This window comes from Dipodomys spectabilis, unplaced genomic scaffold (assembly GCF_019054845.1).
Source record: "Dipodomys spectabilis isolate Male_0828 unplaced genomic scaffold, ASM1905484v1 ptg000422l, whole genome shotgun sequence".
Classification (NCBI taxonomy): domain Eukaryota; kingdom Metazoa; phylum Chordata; class Mammalia; order Rodentia; family Heteromyidae; genus Dipodomys; species Dipodomys spectabilis.
Window position 1 is genome coordinate 4623634 of NW_024871099.1, and position 19424 is coordinate 4643057.

General features: G+C 53.6%; 2 protein-coding genes across 5 annotated transcripts in view; both read left to right on the plus strand.

The window, feature by feature from the left end:
• Positions 1 to 949: 949 nt before the first annotated feature.
• Haus5 (HAUS augmin like complex subunit 5) overlaps positions 950 to 19424 on the plus strand; it is a 32887-nt gene continuing 14412 nt past the window's right edge. Inside the window, exons 1-19 of one of the 3 annotated variants that reach the window (XR_006145536.1) lie at positions 950 to 1096; positions 1782 to 1844; positions 1933 to 1965; positions 2314 to 2338; positions 2611 to 2716; positions 2799 to 2958; positions 3254 to 3323; positions 3414 to 3496; positions 3897 to 3954; positions 4073 to 4200; positions 4338 to 4401; positions 4478 to 4608; positions 4751 to 4913; positions 5089 to 5169; positions 5266 to 5411; positions 5612 to 5723; positions 5820 to 5952; positions 7497 to 7629; positions 7756 to 7968. Coding sequence is in view for 2 of the 3 variants with exons in the window: in XM_042668005.1 (XP_042523939.1) it covers positions 999 to 1096; positions 1782 to 1844; positions 1933 to 1965; positions 2314 to 2338; positions 2611 to 2716; positions 2799 to 2958; positions 3254 to 3323; positions 3414 to 3496; positions 3897 to 3954; positions 4073 to 4200; positions 4338 to 4401; positions 4478 to 4608; positions 4751 to 4913; positions 5089 to 5169; positions 5266 to 5411; positions 5612 to 5723; positions 5820 to 5952; positions 7497 to 7629; positions 7756 to 7873 (1905 nt within the window). In the remaining variant the exon portion in view is untranslated. Of the gene's footprint in view, positions 1097 to 1781; positions 1845 to 1932; positions 1966 to 2313; positions 2339 to 2610; positions 2717 to 2798; positions 2959 to 3253; positions 3324 to 3413; positions 3497 to 3896; positions 3955 to 4072; positions 4201 to 4337; positions 4402 to 4477; positions 4609 to 4750; positions 4914 to 5088; positions 5170 to 5265; positions 5412 to 5611; positions 5724 to 5819; positions 5953 to 7496; positions 7630 to 7755; positions 7979 to 19424 lie in introns of those variants that run through there. The other 2 variants (XM_042668005.1, XM_042668004.1) reach the window with 2 other exon arrangements.
• Rbm42 (RNA binding motif protein 42) lies at positions 10116 to 18563 on the plus strand. 2 transcript variants are annotated; one of them, XM_042668038.1, is made up of 10 exons: positions 10116 to 10349; positions 10547 to 10682; positions 12088 to 12172; positions 12279 to 12353; positions 13998 to 14063; positions 14163 to 14317; positions 14827 to 15159; positions 15374 to 15491; positions 18028 to 18222; positions 18332 to 18563. In XM_042668038.1, the coding sequence occupies exons 1-10, from the start codon at positions 10222 to 10224 to the stop codon at positions 18442 to 18444; spliced, it is 1404 nt and encodes a 467-aa protein (XP_042523972.1). In that variant the 5' UTR covers positions 10116 to 10221; the 3' UTR covers positions 18445 to 18563. The 2 variants fall into 2 exon arrangements, with proteins under 2 accessions (XP_042523972.1, XP_042523971.1); XM_042668037.1 differs by having other exon boundaries at positions 10117 to 10349; positions 14142 to 14317.

Below are 19424 nucleotides of genomic sequence, written 5' to 3' on the forward strand. Positions count from 1 at the left end.
GAACTCAACCACAAATTGAAGTAGAAATGCTCTCCACTAGGAGTGCAGTAAGTCAAGGCAGCTAGAGTTCACAAAGCATAGCAGTGGAGAGGAGACAACAGGACAGGTCTTCAGGTCCACATAGAGTCTCATACAATGAACCATCTTCACTCAGTGTAGACCCCTCCACTGGCCTATGTGCTTCTGATCATATAAAGTTATATCTATCAAAAAGAACTCCAAGAAAAGGGCTGGGAAGGTGGCTCAGCGGTAGAGCACTTGCCTTGCATGCCTGAGGCCCTGAGTTCGATTCCTCAGCACCACATAAGCAAAAAGAAAAAAGCCGGAAGTGGTGCTGTGGCTCAAGTGGTAGAGTGCTAGCCTTGAGCTGAAGAGCTGAGGGACAGTGCCCAAGCCCAGAGTTCAGGCCCCACGACCGGACCCAAAAAAAAAAAAAAAAAGAACTCCAAGAAATGGAAACAAATATATTGTAATTATTATAATGTAGTATTATAGTAAATGCATAAAATATGTTATATAATTAATGTATAATAAATACATATTATAAACTATAATTATATAACTATAATAAGTATGTAATTATATTATATATATTTACTGTAATGATTACATTAGTTTTCCCAAGATACGATTAAATACACACACATAAAGACATATATAAACGTGTGTGTGTATATGAACATATATATACACACACATATGGCCCAACAATATATATGTAAACGTATACATATTAATGTATGAGTGTTTAAGGAATTATTTGCAAGACTAATGAACAATAAACAGGGAAATATGTTTAAGTATAATAAATCTTGAACATAATGTTTTTTAAAAATACCCTGATGCAAGGTCCCTAAGTCCCAGCTAGCCAGGAGCTCTCAGTAGTCTGCCCAGCAACCGATGACATCACCTGCGTCGCTCTCGTGACGTCATAGACATGCGCCGCGCTTGAAGCGGGCGCGGGAGGTGGCGGCGGCCGCCCAGGTCTGGCGTTTGTCATGGAGCTGGTGCGGGAAGCGCGGGAACTGGACTGCTGGGCGGTAGAAGAGATGGGGGTACCCTTGGCAGCTCGAGCCCCGGAGTCGACGTTGCGTAGGTGAGATTGCGCCAAGAATGAAGACTTTCCATCCCGGAGCTAACGTCTCTGGAGTTAGACGACCCCCCCCACACACACACACACACATGCATTTATCCAGGACGAGACCGCACCCCAAGTTCCTGAGGGATCCCTGCCCTGAGAATGTGTGTCCTAATGCTGGTGCTGAGTGACGGACCCTGGAGGTTACCCCTGCAACCTAGACGGTCATCCCGATCAGGGACCGCCCCCCTCGCCCCCAGCACCAGTTAAAAATTGCCTAGGGTTAATGAAGGGCATCCCGATCTTATCCCGGTCCGCAGCGATCACCCCCACTACACTGGAGCTGAATCTGATTCATGCCTGGTTCTGGCAGTGTCATACATATCTCACCTGGCCTTAGAACAAGCCTCCCTGATCTCCCCCAATCCGGCCCTATCCCTCCCTACCCTTACCCACCCACCCCCAAGTGAGAACTCAGGATTTCCCATCACCCATCTACCCACCAAAGAGGGTCCTCCATGCCAGGCACCCGGTGGCACTGAGGCTCAAAGTAGTAGAGTGCTAGCCTTGGATGCAAAAACTCAGGGACAGCACCCAGGCCCTTCAAACCCCATGACCAACAACAAGAGAGAGAGAGAGAGAGCGTCTGAGCCCTGTGTGGTACATGAGGGATAGACCTTAACACTCTTCCCCCACCCCACAGGCTGTGTCTGGGTCAGGGAGCTGACATCTGGGCATATGTCCTGAAGCATGTCCACAGTCAGAGGTGAGCCAAGCCTGTGCTGGGGAAGGTTGAGGGTTGGGGCAAGGACAGATCCCACAGCAACCCCCCTTCCTCCTTTTCTCCACTGCAGGAGTCTAAAGAAGATCCGGGGAAATCTGCTCTGGTAACTGCTCAAAATTGTCCCTTCCTAGTCTGTAATCCTAGCTACTTCCAAGGCAAAGATCAGAGGATCATGGTTCAAAGCCAGCCTGAGCAGGAAAGTCCATGAAACTCTCCAACTAGCCACTAAAAAGCCAAAAGTGATGGTATGGTTCAAGTGGTAGAACGTCAGCCTTGAGCAGGAAAAGCTCAGGGACAGTGCCTAGGCCCTGAGATGAAGCCCCAGTAACAAAAATCTATCCCTTCTTATCTTCCCAATTCCCTTCTAGCCTTGTCCCCACCCACAGTCTCATACTTCAGCCTTCCCCGCTTAAAACGCAGGCATCTCTAACACCAGTCTCATTTTTTTCAGGTATGGTTACCAGGATAGTCCAGAGGTGAGAAGCCTTTTCTATAAGATTCTCTTTTAGAGCTGGGAATGTGGCTTAGTTTTGGGGGGGCTAGCTCCACATTGGACTTTTTGATGGTCAGATAGAGCTAAGCGTGTTGTAGTTTCCTACCTGGGGTTGACTTCAAACTGCCATTCTCAGATCTTAGCCTCCTGAGAGCCTTGTGCCTTCTATCCATGAGACTCTTATCTCCAATTAACCAGCAAAAAAGACAGAAGTGGAGGGTTAGCTACAGCTAACCCTGTATTTGACGACACCAGGTTCGTCGCAAGTTGGAACTGGAAGCCACGGCTGCCCGCCTCCGAGCTGAGATCCAAGAGCTGGACCAGAGCCTAGAGCTGATGGATCAGGAGACCGAGACTCAAAGTGACCCACGGGGCCAGGAAGATGGGAAGTGGGGCTGAGGGTGGAGAAGATGCTGAGGGCCACCCCGGTGTTCCTCCCACAGACATAGCCGAGGAGCAGGCACTGCAGAGCATGCGTGACACCCAGCGTCAGGCTCTCCTCCTCCAGGCCCAAGCCGGGGCTGTGTGGAAACAGCAGCATGGACTCCGAGGACCCATGCAGCGGCTGCACAACCAGCTCAAGCGCCTGCAGGACATGGAAAGGTAGGCCTCATCTTGCCTAAGGGCACCTGATAGCCTTAGAGTAACCTCTTCTGCCTCCCCTCTCCCACCACCACTCTGAGCTTGGCCCTGACCCCTTCCCAATTCCAGAATTCCAGGTTCCCATCAGGAACACTTAACGTCCAAACAGGCTAGGAGGTTGACAGTGTCCTAATCTGAGAGGTGGCCACTGGGGCTCAGCAATTCTTGTGACCAGCCATGCGGACCATGGCAGCAGTTGGGACACAAACATCTATTGGTCCTTTGGCCCTTGACCCTATTTGTGTTGCTACTACAGGAAGGCCAAAATGGAGGTGACCTTTGGCCCCCTGACATCAGCAACCCTGGCCCTGGAGCCTGAGGCCTTGGTAAGGACCCTGGGCTGTGAGGAAAGAGTTGAGACGTCCAGGGTGAGGCAATGCCTAGGTCCCCACTCATGGCTCCCCTCCTCTCCCCAGCGGGATGTCCGAGCAGCCTGCAACCTCCGCGCCCGGTTCCTTCAGAACCTCCTCATGCCCCAGGCCCAAGGAGGCCCTGTCCAGTGAGTACCCACACACCCCAGAAACCCCACAGAACAATCTGCGCTTCAGGGTGCTACGTTAGCCCAGACACTGGGGTTCTCAGGCTGGCACAAAGGGCCACACCCATCACAGACAAGTAGCGACCAGGTGGCCAAGGCATTAGGGGTGGGGAAGAGGCTCTGGGCACCCCAAAGGAGTCCCTTACCTAGCTAAGGAGGGGAGGGGACTGGTGAGGAGACAGGGCAAAGGTGAAGGCTCGCATTGGCGTCCCAGGTCAACAGCACATGGGAAGACTGGCGTGTTGGCATAATTGGAGGCGCAGGTGGAGACAGTTTCCTTATCAGCAAAGTAGGATAGAATAATTATAGAAGGGTAACTGTAAAGTCTTATGTATTCTCCATCCTCTTATCCAAATACCAGAAACTCTCGAGATGACCAATTTGGAACTTCCTACCAGCAGTGGCTTAGCTCAGTGGAGGTGAGAAAGTGGCGATCTCCAGAAAGGCCAGCCCCTAACTGTGTGTCCTGCCCCATGGTCCCCGCTTGCGGCCCTGCCCTCACCCCATGCCTTCACTGCCTTCCCTTCCTCCTGCCAGACCCTGCTGACAAACCACCCACCAGGCCATGTGCTGGCCGCCTTGGAGTACCTGGCTGCAGAGCGGGAGGCTGAGATCCTAGCCCAATGCCGCAGTGATGATGGACTGGGAGAGGCCCAGCTACCCAGGTGTGGAGCCGCAGGTTCCTGCAGACAGGGCAGGCACGGGGGGAGGACACACATGGTGACCTTCAGGTTGAGCTGGGCTGGGTGTCCAATGTTGGCACCAAGCTGGTCTTCAGAGATTTGCTTTGTTCCCACCTCAGACCCCAGGTACCCGACCAGTCAGATTCTGACCAGCCAGCACCATCCATGGTACATCTCATCCAGGTAACTGAGGAGCCCTCAGAAGGCCCCCTCTGTCCCTCACCCCCATGGGCCATACCCACACGGACTGTACCCTCAGGAAGGCTGGCAGGCCCTTGGTGCGCTGGTCACTCAGCAGGGCGCCCTCCTGAAAGAATACCAGGTCCTCACTGGCCGCCTCCAGGATGTGGTGGAAGAGGTGGAGAAATGCGTCCTGGCATCAAGCCAGAGGTGAGGGGCTGCCTTAGTAGAGGCCTCTGGCACTGTCTGTCCTGGGTCTCTGTCTGTCAGTGTCTGGGGTTCCTTGTGCATCCCTGATCATCTTGTTCCTGGTGGCCTCAGCCCCTTTCCTGTCTTCTGACGGTCTCCCCAGGAAGGTGCTGATGCTGGGGCTTCGGTGCTGTGGCCTCAGAGCAGAGCTCAAGGCCCTGTGTGCCCAGAGCCAGGAGTTGGAGGAGACAGCTGAACACCAGCAGCTTCTGCTGAAGGAGCTCCAGGCCAAGCAGCAGAGGATCCTGCACTGGCGCCGGCTGGTGGTGAGAAAGAAAGAAAATAGGCCGATCATGATCCAGGCACACACCAAGCCTTGGACCTGGGCGAGAGCCACTATGGAGACTTCAGAGGCTCCTGGGAGTGGGGTACCCAGGGCAAGACTCCTGTGGGACCAGTGTGAAGGGGTGGCAGCTTGTCTCTGGTCTCCCGGCCCCCCAGGAGGAGACCCAGGAACAGATCCGCCTGCTCATCAAGGGAAACTCAGCCAGCAAGACGCGCCTGGGCCGGGGTCCTGGGGAGGTGAGACAGGTGTAAGGGCTGGGGGGGGGGGGACCCACGCGTGAGGGGGTGTTGGTTGGACCCCGGCTCGCCTGTCCTTTCTCTCCCCGGCCCCAGGTGCTGGCTCTGCTTGAGCGGAAGGTGGTTCCCACTTCTGAGGCTGTGGCACCACAGAGCCAGGAGCTGCTCCGCTGCCTGGAGGAGGTAGCCCGGCATCTGCCAGATATTCTGCTGGGCCCCTTGCTGCGGCACAGCCCCGAAGGGTGAGGCTAACGGCCAGCTCCCACCTCTCCTGCCCTGAGGGACTGTCATTCCCTAAAGTCTCCTCAGTGAACGAACCCCAGGGGTGCCAAGCTGCCACACCTCCCAGCTCCCACACCTAGGTCTGGCATCCTAGTCCCCAGACTCCCTCCCCACGCTCCCTTCTCACTGTTCCATCTGCCTTGGTGCCTTCCCACTCTAGCTCCAAGCCACTGCCCACCATCCTGCCATCCATCCACCAGCTGCACCCCACACCTCCAGTGGGCTCTAGCCTCATAGCACTGAGCCACATACTGGGGCTGCCTGCAGGGAAGGTGAGCCACTGTCCCCTGGGACCTGTCTGCCTACCCCTGTCCCCATCCCTGTCCCAGGTGACTGTCCTCCCTCGCTCCCTCCTTCCTTCCCTCCAGGCACCAGAGCTGCTCCTCCCGAAGGCTGCCTCTCTTCGCCAAGACCTTCTATTCCTCCAGGACCAGCGCAGTCTCCGCTCCGCCAGTTTACTCCACCTGAAGACCCATCTACAGCCAGAATTGACCACCCAGGGTAGGCCTATCCTGCTTCCTGGATCCAGCAGCACTGGTCTCCTGCGGTGCTAACAAACACCCCCACTCACCCAGGCCTTACTGTGAGCTTAAAACACATTTGTTGGTTTAATCTGCAGGGCAAGGCCATGTGGTAAGCACACCATTTCCCCACATTATAGAGAAGGGAGCTGAGATGCCCGTGGCTTAGTAGCTCGCCCACATGGCCGAGCTGGGAGCTAAACCCAGGTAGTCAGCCAGAAGTCTCACTCTTACCATGAGGATCTACAGCCCATCCATTTGCAAAGTACTTCTATCAGATAGTGTTCTGAAGTAGGTAAAAAGCAAGGCTGTGGCTGGATGTTGGTAGCTCAAGACTTACAGTCTTGCTACTCTAGAGGCTTGAGATCTGAGGATCCTGGTTCAAAGCCAGACAAAGCGGGAAAATCTGTGACACTCTCATCTCCAGTTAACCACCAAAAAGCCAGAAGTGGGGCTGTTGTTCAAGTGGCAGAGCACTAGCCTTGAGTGAAAAAGCTAAGGGGATACCGCCCAGGCCCTGAGTCCAAGCCCTAGTGTTAGCTCCCCACCCCCACCCCATCCTATCACCCCCAAGGGTGATCAAGGTTACAGAGACAGGAGGAAATTGAGCCAGATTCAGAGCCACCAGGTCTAGTGAGGCTGCTGATCTTTACTTGGTATGAGCAAGGCCCTGTGTGGGCACCTGGAGAGGGACTAAGCCTAGTCATGATCCTGAGGGGAAACACTGCTGGAGTAAGGGGCTGTGGTAGGCTGAGGAGAAAGCTTGGGGGTGAAGGATGCTGGGAAGACTTCCCAAGTGGAAATAGGATACCTCACTTGGTGGACAGGGGCCATGTAATGCAAGCTCCCAAATACCAGACTGGCGAGCTTCGCTCTACCTTGGGGAAGACTTAGAGGGATCTAAGCTGGAGAGGGAGAACTTGAACTCAGGGCCTGGGCACTGTCCCCTAGCTTTTTCATTCAAGCCTGGTGCTCTACCACTAGAGCCACAGCTCCACTTCCAGGGTCAGGTTGAAACTCCAGGAAGATCATTCTGTTGTGAGTGACCCTAGTGGGAGCCTGAAGCCTGGAAGGGAGGCTGACCAGGAAAGTAGGAAAGGTTAAGAGGGCTCTGTGGAGAGGCATCTAGGATGAGGCCTGGGATAGGTATGTCCTTGAGATGAAGACTCAAAAGGGACAGGTTTGGGAAAGATGCTGAGATCACCAAAGAATTTGTGACCCCATTGGTTTGTGTTTTTATTTGGGGGGGAGGGGGGGTGTTCCGGTCGTGGGGCCTGAACTCTGGGCCTGGGCACTGTCCCTCAGCTCTTCAGCTCAAGGCTAGCGCTCTACCACTTGAACCACAGCCCCACTTCCAGCTTTTTTTTCTTTTTGCTTATGTGGTGCTGGGGAATCGAACCCAGGGCCTCATGCATGCAAGGCAAGCGCTCTACCACTGAGCCACCTTCCCAGCGCCCCCCATTGGTTTTTAAGTCTGAAGACAGCTGAAGGACTCAAAGCTGCCTTCCAATTTCTAACCCCCAGAGCTGCTGCAGGTCCAGGCCTCCCAGGAAAAGGAGCAGAGAGAGAGCGTGGGACAGGCTCTGAAGCGGCTGGACAACTTGCTCAAGCAGGCGCTGAAGCGTGTCCCTGAGCTGCAGGGGGTCGTGGGGGACTGGTGAGAGGGCACATGAGGGGTAGAGGAGTGAGATGGGTGGAGTCAAGACTCAGGTCTTGGTGATGGAAGAAGCCAGAGAATGTCTGGAGAGCTGGGCCTAACCTCTGATGCCATGTTCTTCCTCAGGTGGGAGCAGCCAGGCCAGGCTGCCCTTTCCGAGGAGCTCTGCCAGGGCCTGTCTCTTTCCCAATGGCATCTGCGCTGGGTCCAGGCACAAGGAGCCCTGCAGCAGTTGTGCAAATGAAGAGAAGCTCAAATCAGAGTCAAGAATCTAGCCAGGCGCCGGTAGCTCACACCTGTAATTGTAGCTACCCAAGAGGTTGAGATTTGAGGATCATGGTTCAAAGCCCGCCCGGGCAGGAAAGTCTGTGAGACTCTTTTCTCCAATTAACCACCAGAAAACCAGAAGTGGAGCTGTGTTTCAAATGGTAGAGCACTTGCCTTGAGCTGAAGAGCTCAGGGACAGTGCCCAAGCCCAGAGTTCAAACCCCATGACCATAAACAAACAAAACCCTAGGGGGTGGCTCAAGTGGTAGGGCATTTACTTAGCAAGTTGGAAGCCCTGAGTTCAATTCTCAGTACTGCCAAAAAAGAAAAAAAATGAATTTTATCCCAACACTGTGCCTCCCTCAATAAAATATTTAAAAACATCACTAGGACTGGCCAGTTCCCTTGTCTCTATCCCACATGAGGCTCTCTGTTGTTCATTTCCCTTGCCCCTTGCCCTTACATCCCACCAAAGCCAACAGAATGTCTGTATCTTGCTAGGAAAAATAACTGTGCCAGGGCTGGGAATGTGGCTCAGTGGTAGAGTGCTTGCCTGCCATGCGTGAAACCCTGGGTTTGATTCCTCAGTACCACATACACAGAAAAGCTGGAAGTGGTGCTGTGGCTCAAGTGGTAGAGTGCTAGCATTGAGCAAAAGCAGCTCAGGGACAGTGCCCAGGCCCTGAGTTCAAGCCCCAGGACTGGCAAAAATAAATAAATAAATAACTATGCTGGGTATCAGTGATTCACACTCAGGAAGCTGAGATCTGAGGAATGTAGTTCAAAGTCAGTCCAGGCAGAAAAATCCTTGAGACTCTTAATTCCAATTAACCACCACCAAGCCAGGTTAAAATAAGCGGATGGGAGGCTGGGAAGGTGGCTCAGCAGTAGAGTGCTTGCCTTGCATGCCTGAGGCCCTAGGTTGGTTCGATTCCTCAGCACCACATGAGAAAAAAGCCGGAAGTGGCACTGTGGCTCAAGTGGTAGAGTGCTAGCCTAGAGCTGAAGAGCTGAGGGACAGCGCCCAGGCCCAGAGTTCAGGCCCCACGACCGGACCAAAAAAAAAAAAAAAAAAAAAGCAGATAGGATATTAATTAGACCAAGGAAGAAAGAAATTTAAATAGGGGCAAACAACTCCCAAGAGCTGAAAAGTAAACTCTGGAAATGGAACCAATTGCGGCTTGGCATTTACTGAAATTGGTAAAAATCGGGCTGTCTGTAAGGCTAACCAACCGCTGATAACCTGTGTTATTCTTGCTTGCTCAGCAAATATGCTAAAATATGGAACTTGATCACCTGCGAGTGGCCTCTGTGGTTCTGGCTTTTAAATACCCTGAGCTAGCCGGGTGCCAGTAGCTGACGCCTGTAATGCTAACTACTCGGGCGGCTGAGATCTGAGGATCGCGGTTCAAAGCCAGCTTGGGCAGAAAGTCCGTGAGACTCACATCTCCAATAAACCACTCAGAAAACCTGAAGTGGCACTGAGCGCTCGCCTTGAGCTGAAGAGCTGACAGACAGTGCCCAGGCCCACAGTTCAAGCCCCGTGACCAACGACAAAAATACCCTGAGCTCCTTGGGTCCGGTGCTGTTTCCCACTGCTGCTGTGGTGGGGGACAATCCCCCTACAGCTAATAAAGATTCCTAGCCCGATTTGACTTGAGTGTCGGACTGTCTCTCGAGAACGGCGGGAAATCGCGGGATATTTCAGGAGCTATGGTTCAAGCGGTAGAGAGTGGTAGCCTTGAGCAAAAAAGCTCAGGGACAGCGTCCACGCCGTGAGTTCAAGACCCAAGACTGGCACCAAAAACAGTCACGGGATGTCACTTCACTTCCGCCCCAAAGCCTGAGCCAGGCGCCTCCTCTCAGCTTCGAATCAACCCGGCCTCGCGCCTGGCTTCCCGCTAACGCGCACTTCCGCATGTTTACAAACTTCTCGCCCGGGGGCCCGCGGGCACCCTCAACGCCCCGAACTTCGCGGCCTTCTCCCAGGCCTGTATTCCACGGTGGGGGTGGGACCAGCTGACTTCGCTTCCACCTCATTAGCTCACCTTCCCCTAGGAAGGTGTGGCCATGTCTCTGAGGCGCTCTGATTGGTCCGAGTGCTTCCCTCCTTTCCGGCACTCTGATTGGCTTACATTCCCCATAGGGTGTGTCCGTGCCTGATTGGCCCATGTTCGCGAACGTATGGCGTCACGCACCGCGTCCGTCGCTTGCTTTACGTCACTCGCGGGCGCCCACCCTGTCGAAGGCGGAGAGTAGACAAGCCGATCCCGCGGCGGCGGCAGAGCTGAGACCATAGGAGCGGCGACAGCGACGGCTGCAACGATGGCTGGGGCCGGACCAGCTCCGGGGCTCCCGGTTACAGGAGGACCCGTAGTACCAGGCCCTGGTGGAGGCATTCCGGGAAAAAGTGGAGAGGAGCGTTTGAAGGAAATGGAGGCGGAGATGGCTCTGTAAGGCCGGAGGGAAGGAGTGGGAAAAGCCGCCCCAGAACCAAGTTACCCGGCCCGGAGCATTCGGGCGGCTCTAGGGGAGCGGGGACCTTCGGGAGGCTCCCGGCGGTGGGGGGGGCGGAGTACAGGAGTGGAACCACGACGTACCCAGAGTCCCAGCAGGGGATCCGACTTGTATCTCTTGATTCTCTCCTCAGATTTGAGCAGGAAGTTCTGGGAGCTCCAGTAACTGGGATCCCAACCGCGGTGCCCACGGTGCCCACGGTAGAAGCGATGCAGGTCCCAGCAGCTCCTGTGATCCGACCAATTATTGCGACCAACACGTACCAGCAGGTGAGGCTGAGCTTTGGCGGGTTAGTCCGGGGACACAGTGTCTGAACCTCAGCAAGCTCAGCAAGTGTTTATATCCACGAGCTCTTGATTCTTTTGGCTTGTTAATTGAGTATCACAGATGTCAGGTTTGGAGATACTGAGTATACTAAGACATCACTTCCTTTTGGGAGTTTACCATGCAAGAACATTTTGTTTGGCAAACTTTCTGCTCCCTATTTGTTGATTGTTTGCTGAAGTTTAAATAGTTCCTCTGTTTCATTGGTCAAATTTCAAGTGTTCAATAACTATCTCTCTCTGACTAGTGTTAAGAAAAGGGGAAGTCCAGGTGCCAGTGGCTCACTCTTGTAATCCTAGTTACTCTGGAAGCTGTGGTCCGAGGATCACAGTTGGAGAAAATTTATTTTATTGGTGGTGGTGGTGGTGGTAATGGTCAGTTGTGGGGCTTGAACTCTGGGACTAGGTGCTGTCCCTGAGCTTTTCAGCTCAAGGCTAGTGCTCTACCACTTTGAGTCACAGCTCCACTTCCAGTTTTCTGGTGGTTGATTGGAGATAAGAGTCTCATGGACTTTCCTGCCCAGGCAGGCTTTGAACCTCAACCCTCAGATTTCAGCGTCCTGACTAGGTAGGATTACAGGCATGAGCCACCAGCAACTGGCTGGAGAAAATTCTTGAGAGACTTATTTCCCACAAACTGAAAAAGCTAGAAGTGAAGCTGTGGCACAAGGGATAACCTTGAGGGGAAAGAAAAAAAGCTAAGGGACAGTGCCCAAACCCTGAGTTCAAGGCCCAGAATATTAGCACGTACATACATACATACATACATACATAAAAGAGATGGTATAAGGAACTATGCACATGTCTGGAGTATGATCATTCCAAGCAGAGAAGTGTCAGTGCCCAGACCCTGAACCAGGCACGTAATTGTCACATTTGAGGAACAGCAAGAGATCAGTGTCTGGAGTGGAATAAAAACAGAAGGAAGTGGAGATAAAGACAGGCCAAATCTTGTATGGTTTCCTCTGTTAGGGGGAGCTGTTGAGGATTCTTGGTAGTAATTTAACTCCAAGGTTAACAGAGCAGCGCTGGCTGTCTAAGGGTAGAGGGTAAAAGGTTAGTATAATAGTCTAGACAAGAGGAGATGATGGGTTGAGCTGGGGTAGGATGTGGGAGATGGGGAGCACAGGTTGCACCTAACTTCAGAGTGCTGTGGAGAGGAGGAAGCAGAGTGATGGGCAGCACTGAGACTGACAGACCTAGGCAGCTTTAGTTCCTTGGTCCCAAAGCCTCCTTTCCCAGGTGACATTAACTGAGCCCTGAGAGATCACCAGAGCTCAAAGGGTAGAAGTCTATGCCTCTGATGGCGGACACTGAGTCAGGCCCCTTATTCCCAACCTTTTTCCCACAGGTCCAACAGACTCTGGAGGCCCGGGCAGCCGCTGCAGCCACAGTAGTTCCTCCCATGGTGGGGGGCCCTCCTTTTGTGGGCCCAGGTAAGTAAAGAGACACAAGGTAAGGTCAGGATCAGGTGTGGGAAGGTGATAAAAAGGAATGCCCGTGACTTACCTTTTACCATCCTCGTCTCTCCCTTCCCAACAGTTGGCTTTGGCCCTGGTGATCGGAGTCACCTGGACAGTCCAGAGGCTCGAGAAGCCATGTTTCTCAGGCGAGCAGGTAGGTCCAGAACCAGGAGGCCCACATTTAACCAGGAGCATGTGTTGAGGCAGGCTTCAGCCTCTTCCCTGTTTGGCTGCTTTAAATCCTCTTCTCCATTCATCCCTACCCTCATGTTGTCATCTTTGTAAAACACAAACCTGATCCCGTGCTCCTTGATTGTCTATCTTGTCAGTTTGGCCTAGACCTGGTCATTGCTAAGCAGCCTCTTCCCAAACCTTTGCTAAGTGCTAACCTAGCTCTTCACGCTTTATACCAAGTTGTATAATTTACTTTTTATCAGCTGTGCTTCCTCTAAAATACAAGTTTTATGAAGGGAAGACCTCTGGTTCCTGCCACATAGCAGGTGTGATCAACTTCTCATGAGAGAATGGGCAAGTCCCAGGCTCATGGTTAGCCCCTGGGTGACCTGGCTCCTTGCAAAGAGAGATCCTCACAGTCCCCCAGGAGCCCTTGACTTTGCTAAGACATACTAGAAGTGCTTTCTGCTGTTTCTTGTTTCTCAACCATACTCTTCCAACCTGTCCCATCCAAAGGCTATACGCTACCTTTTTTTTTCTGTCAGTGATAGGGCTTGAACTCTGGGCCTGGGCACTGTCACTCAGCTCTTCAGTTCAAGTCTAGTGCTCTACCACTTGAGCCACATCGACACTTCCAGTTGAGTGGTTTATTGGAGATAAGAGTCTCATGGACTTTCCTGCCAGAGCTGGCTTTGAACTGCGATCCTCAGATCTCAGCCTCCTGAGTAGCTAGGATTACAGGCGTGAGCCACCAGCGTCCAGCTCCCTACCTTTCTTAACCCCCCACTCTTCAAGTAACAGGGACACATTGTCCATTGTGACTTTTCTCCTGCATATGTATGAAATATATGTATGTTCTTGTTGGGATGTAAATCTGGGAAATTGGTCATTATGTTAACTAAATCCTGTTATACTTTTTTTTAACCCAATGGTATCTGGGAAGCATTAATGTCTCTTTTTCTATTATAGTTTTGATCAAAATACAAATCCAGTCCAGTCACCCTGGCCACTTCTGAGCCCTGCTGTGATTCCTTAGGGCCCTCAGAAGGACCCCATGCAGCCTAGACGGTTGTGCTGAGACACCTGGCACCCTTGCAGCCCCATTTCCCCTGTGACAGTCCTACTAGACTGAATCAGGAGGAAGGCTTTCCCTATGTTCTCCTTGCTGGGATATTTCCACTGGCTCTCTGCCTGACCCCCTTATTCTTCAGATCTCAGCTCACGTGACCCTGCCCCCACCCCCTTGGTAGGGTCAGTGGGCTCCCCTGAGCTCTGATAGCTCCCTGGTCTTCCCCCGTCCCCTTGGCCCAGACCTCTCTGTCTAGGCCTCTCCCCTACAACACCCCAAGTCCAGCCCTGACCTCTCTGGGGCTGTCACTCTGGTGATGTGTGGCCTTTTTTGTACTTGCTCTGTGGTGAGTCCCTGCATTGCCCACCATAGGACTAGAGCCCACCACAAGTCCTCAAGTACAGCTTTTGTGGACTAGACCAATGACAATGACCCACATCTTCCAGAAGGGCCCCCTAACTTCTCCAGGATTTCTGGGATACTGAGAGTACGCCACATGTACCTTCCTGCAAGTGTCCCTGTATCCCATGACCCTCTTATCTCTGTCTCCCACAGCTGTGGCTCCTCAGAGGGCCCCAATACTGCGTCCGGCCTTCGTCCCCCACGTGCTGCAGAGAGCAGGTGAGGGGCCAGGGCCGTCATCCCTGCTGCATAACTCCCGCCCCGAGCCCTGCAACCATCCCACTAACACCCTGACAGATTCTGCTCTCGCTTCTGCAGCTGGGGGTCCCCGCCCAATGGCCCTGCGGGCCCCTCACCAGGCTCTCGTAGGACCCCCTCTGCCTGGGCCTCCTGGACCACCCATGATGCTGCCACCAATGGCACGGGCCCCGGGGCCCCCCCTGGGCTCCATGGCTGCCCTCAGGCCTCCCTTGGTGAGTATGGCACCGTGGGCGGAAACCAAGTCTACTTTTCCCTAACTGCTTTCCTTTACTAAACCTCTGTCTTTTAATGACCAAGTCTTTTGTTGTTTTGGATAAGGTTCTTGCTATGTAGCTTGGGCTAGTCTCGAAATCTCTATATTTTCCCATGTCAGCTTTTCAAGTGCTGGGATGGCAGTCATGTGCTACCACACTCAGCTTTCATTCCTCTTACCAAAGCACACAGGCGGAAACACACGCTGGGTTGTATTTCTGGCTCTCTGGCTCTCTTTTTCCTTTGATCATCCACCCCTCTTCCTCCCTCCATCTCCCTTGATGTGGACCCATGTGTCTGTCCAGCTCTCCTTCTCGGCCTGTGGCTCTGTTTCCTACTGACTGGAGACTTCCATACTCACCTGTCTCTGGCTCCCAGGCCCTCGCTTTGTTGGATGGGATTGGAATGGAAGGAAGATCAGAGCCTGAGACCTGTCCCTCCCTACCTCATGCCCTCCTTTTTCCCACAGGAAGAGCCAGCAGCACCCCGAGAGCTGGGCCTAGGCCTGGGGTTGGGCCTGAAAGAGAAGGAAGAGGCTGTGGTGGCAGCTGCAGCCGGGCTGGAGGAGGCCACTGCAGCAGTGGCTGTTGGGCCTGGAGGAGCCCCAGCTGGCCCTGCGGTCATTGGGCCCAGCTTGCCCTTGGCCCTGGCCATGCCTTTGCCTGAGCCCGAGCCCCTGCCTCTCCCTCTGGAGGTGGTGCGGGGCCTACTGCCCCCTCTGCGCATCCCAGAGCTCCTGTCCCTGCGCCCCCGGCCCCGGCCCCCTCGGCCTGAGCCTCCCCCTGGTCTCATGGCTCTAGAGGTAAGTACAGACCAGCAGGGAGAAGTTGGGTCAGGGGGGGAGGGGAAGCCTGAGCCCAGGGCCCCCTCACAGGAGTGGACCTGGTCCTGTCCAGAGGGAGGGAGGAGGCCCCCACCTAGAAGCACATCTGATCCTTGCAGTCCCTAAGGCCAGTGGCAGGACAGTAGGCCAGGCCAGTACCCAGGTGGACTTTTCCTTTTCCTTTCCTCTGCAGGTCCCAGAGCCACTGGGCGAGGACAAGAAGAAAGGGAAACCAGAGAAGCTGAAGCGGTGCATCCGCACAGCAGCAGGGAGCAGCTGGGAGGACCCCAGCCTGCTGGAGTGGGATGCGGGTAAGCGGCTGTGCTGTGGGCATGGACATTGTCCAGCCTGCTGGAGTGGGATGCGGGTAAGCGGCTGTGCTGTGGGCATGGACATTGTCCAGCCTGCTGGAGTGGGATGCGGGTAAGCGGCTGTGCTGTGGGCATGGACATTGTTCAGCCTGCTGGAGTGGGATGCGGGTAAGCGGCTGTGCTGTGGGCATGGACATTGCCCAGCCTGCTGGAGTGGGATGCGGGTAAGCGGCTGTGCTGTGGGCATGGACATTGTTCAGCCTGCTGGAGTGGGATGCGGGTAAGCGGCTGTGCTGTGGGCATGGACATTGTCCAGCCTGCTGGAGTGGGATGCGGGTAAGCGGCTGTGCTGTGGGCATGGACATTGTTCAGCCTGCTGGAGTGGGATGCGGGTAAGCGGCTGTGCTGTGGGCATGGACATTGTTCAGCCTGCTGGAGTGGGATGCGGGTAAGCGGCTGTGCTGTGGGCATGGACATTGTTCAGCAGCTACAGACAGGGCATCTGCTTTGTGCACTGCTGCTGGCTCCCCTCCAGATCTCCAATCCACCACTCTGAGGGGTTGATCTCTCCCCCAGCCAGAGGCTAGAACCTTGTGGAGATGATGGCACCTCAGGTCTGCAACCACTCACTGTCCAACTAATAGACTAATGACCAGCTTAAGACCAAAGAGCATTTTTTTTTTCGGGGCGGGGGGGTGGGGAGGTGGTCCGGTCGTGGGGCCTGAACTCTGGGCCTGGACACTGTTCCTCAGCTCTTCAGCTCAAGGCTAGCGCTCTACCACTTGAGCCACAGTGCCACTTCCAGCTTTTTCTGCTTATGTGGTGCTGAGGAATTGAACCCAGGGCCTCATGCATGCAAGGAAAGCACTCTACCACTGAGCCACCTTCCCACCTCCAAAGAGCATTTCTTCTCCCCAGCCTTTCCTTCCCTTTTGGTCCTGGGGTGGAGCTCATTGGTTCAGGCCAACTTGTACAGAGATCCTCCTCCCTCTGCCTCCTTTGTACTTTGTAGCTGGGAATTCAGATGTATACCACTGCACCCAAACCTCCTCAACTTTTTTTTTTTTTTTTTTAATTTGCTGATCCTGGGGCTTGAACTCAGGGGCCTGAACACTGTCCCTCAGCTTCTTTTTCCCAAGGCTAGTACTCTACCACTTAAGCCATAGCACCATTTTTTCTAAGTAATTTATTGGAGATGAGTCTCAAGGAGTTTTCTTTCCAGGCTGGCTTGAAACCATGATCCTCAGGGTCTCAGCTTCCTGAGTAGCTAAGATAACAGGCATGAGCCACAGGCACCTAGACCTTCTTCAACTTTTTATGAAGAAAGTTTAATCCCAGAATGACACACTAAACACCCTATCTACCTGCTAGATTCTGCAGTTAGTATTTTATTCTACTCAGTATTCCTCTGTTTAAAGGTGGGGAATCTTTTTACTGCCAAGGGCTGTTTAGATATTAATAACATCATTTGAGGACCATACACAATTATCAATATATGTAGACAGGGTCACAGGAAGACAATGACGAGCGTACGTGTCTGTCCCATCATGTGCCAGGTGGTTTCCTGAGCTTTATACCACCCACAGGCCAACATTTCCCACTCCTGCTGCATACATCTTCTGTTCTGTTGTTTTTGATGCCAGGACTGGAACACAGGGCCTTGTACCTTTGGGCTTTATTCCCAGTCTTTACTGTTGGCATTTTATTCATTCAATTCTTGATACAAGTTAAAAGTGAAATAACTACTTCACCTTCCCCTACTTCAGTATTCATCCCTTAAGCAAGACTTTTTTCTGTATCATAATACATTATTACAACTAAGAACTGGGCCTTTTTTTTGGGGGGAGGACCCCATCATGGGCCTGAACTCTGGGCCTGGGCGCTGTCCCTCAGCTCTTCAGCTCAAGGCTAGCGCTCTACCACTCAAGCCACAGCACCACTTCCGGCTTTTTTCTTTTTGCTTATGTGGTGCTGAGGAATCGAACCCAGGGCCTCAGGCATGCAAGGCAAGCGCTCTACCACTGAGCCACCTTCCCAGCCTGACTTTATTTATTGGTGCCAGTACAGGGGCTTGAACTTAAGGCCTCCATTCTCGCACTGCTATTTCACTCAAAACTCATGCCCTACCACTTGAGCCACACCTCCACTTCTGGGCTTTTTTTTTTTTTTTTGGATCCTGTCACAGGGCTTGAACTCAGTGCTTGGGCTCTGTACCTGAGCTCTCTTGCTCAAGGTTAGTGCTCGACCACTTAAGTGCTCTACCAAAAACCAAAACCAAGTGAATAATCAAGAGCCAGATGCGTGGGCTCTCATCCCCGCTCTGCCCCCTCCTGCTTGTGGAGGTTTGGCAGCTAGGCCTCAGTGTGGGAGCCTGCTGAGGATCTCCACATTTGAGCCCCGTGCCCACCAAGTTTTCAGTGGTGGACCTTAGGGAACGTGTGGGGAGGGGAAACCGGGGAGCCCAGGAAGCAGGGTCATCAAATAGTGTGGACTCTGGGCCACCATATGCATCCCCTGGTCTCTCTCCCACCCCCAGACGACTTCCGGATCTTCTGTGGGGACCTGGGCAATGAGGTAAATGACGACATCTTGGCTCGCGCCTTCAGCCGCTTCCCGTCATTCCTGAAGGCCAAGGTAATCCGGGACAAGCGCACCGGCAAGACCAAGGGCTATGGTTTCGTCAGCTTCAAGGACCCCAGTGACTATGTTCGCGCCATGCGGGAGATGAACGGTGGGTGAGGCCTCCCCTTGGGACAGTGGGTGTGGGGGATAGGAGCATCTGGTCTCAGCCCAACCCACCCCACCCCCAAAGGCTAACATGGAACCCACCATTCTCATAGGGAAGTACGTGGGTTCGAGGCCCATCAAGCTCCGCAAGAGCATGTGGAAGGATCGGAACCTAGATGTGGTACGCAAGAAGCAGAAGGAAAAGAAGAAACTAGGCCTCAGATAGGGTCTGTGGCCAAGTGCTGACTCCTTCCCAACAGCCACCTTTGGAAAATGCTCCCCCCTCCCCCAGCTGTTCACCACCCACCCCCAAAACCAGTTTCAATAAAGTTATGTTCGTTTCCATCCCTTGGCTGGCTTGAATGCACTCTGGGATGGAGCTCCATGTCTCCTCCCCTCCCCCGCCCCACTCCCACCATCACACCACCACCACCATCATGTGAAGAGCTTCAAAAAGTTAAGACAAACATCCAGATGTGCAGTCCTGAGCCCAGCCATGCAGCGGTGGCTCTTCCCTTTCCTTTCCACCTCATAAAGTGCCAGCCTGGGGTGGCCCAATCAGGAACAGGCCCTGCCTTTGGGCTGGGCAGACCCAAAAAAGCTGAGGCTCAGGTCATGTTCAGACTCCAGCCTGTTCAGACCCTGTGCCTCTCCGGACCTTTTGAGCAAACCCAACCAAGGTCTATGTGACAAACCCGGGGCCATCTCAAGGCTCATAGCTTACCATCACAGTGGTCAGGGCTTGGGCGGGACCCTGGTGCTGACCTGCAGGTCTTCCTATGATTGTTTCTGGTTCTGCGCTCTGCCAAGTCCCAGGGCACCCCTGTGAATATCGTCTTGGCACCTATTGGCCTTGTCTCTGGATGTCTGTCTCTCTCAGCCTCTGCCCTCCTTGCCACCGTGGGTCTCTCAGCTCCAGGTCTGCCTGTGCCCCTCTGAGAGGTGTCCACACAAGCCTTTGAGTGCCATACCTAGGCCTTACCCAGAGCCCAGCTACAGGACCTCAGGAAGCAAGCAGGGCCTGGCATCACGGTTGTGTACCCACCTAAGTGGTGGGTGTCAGTGGCTTATGCCTATAATCGTCTACTCAGGAGGCTGAGATCTGAGAATGTGGTTCAAAGCCAGCCTAGACTCTTATCTCCTGTGAACCACCAGAAAACCAGAAGTGGCGCTGTGGCTCAAGTGGTAGAGTACTATCCTTGAGAT

Coding starts and splice junctions, on each gene's coding strand:
- Rbm42 (XM_042668037.1), top strand. CDS start 10,222: ATGGCTGGGGCCGGACCAGCTCCGGGGCTCCCGGTTACAGGAGGACCC. Junction 12,173..12,278: donor CCCTCCTTTTGTGGGCCCAG/GTAAGTAAAGAG, acceptor CCTTCCCAACAG/TTGGCTTTGGCCCTGGTGAT. Junction 14,318..14,826: donor CTGCCCTCAGGCCTCCCTTG/GTGAGTATGGCA, acceptor TTTTTCCCACAG/GAAGAGCCAGCAGCACCCCG.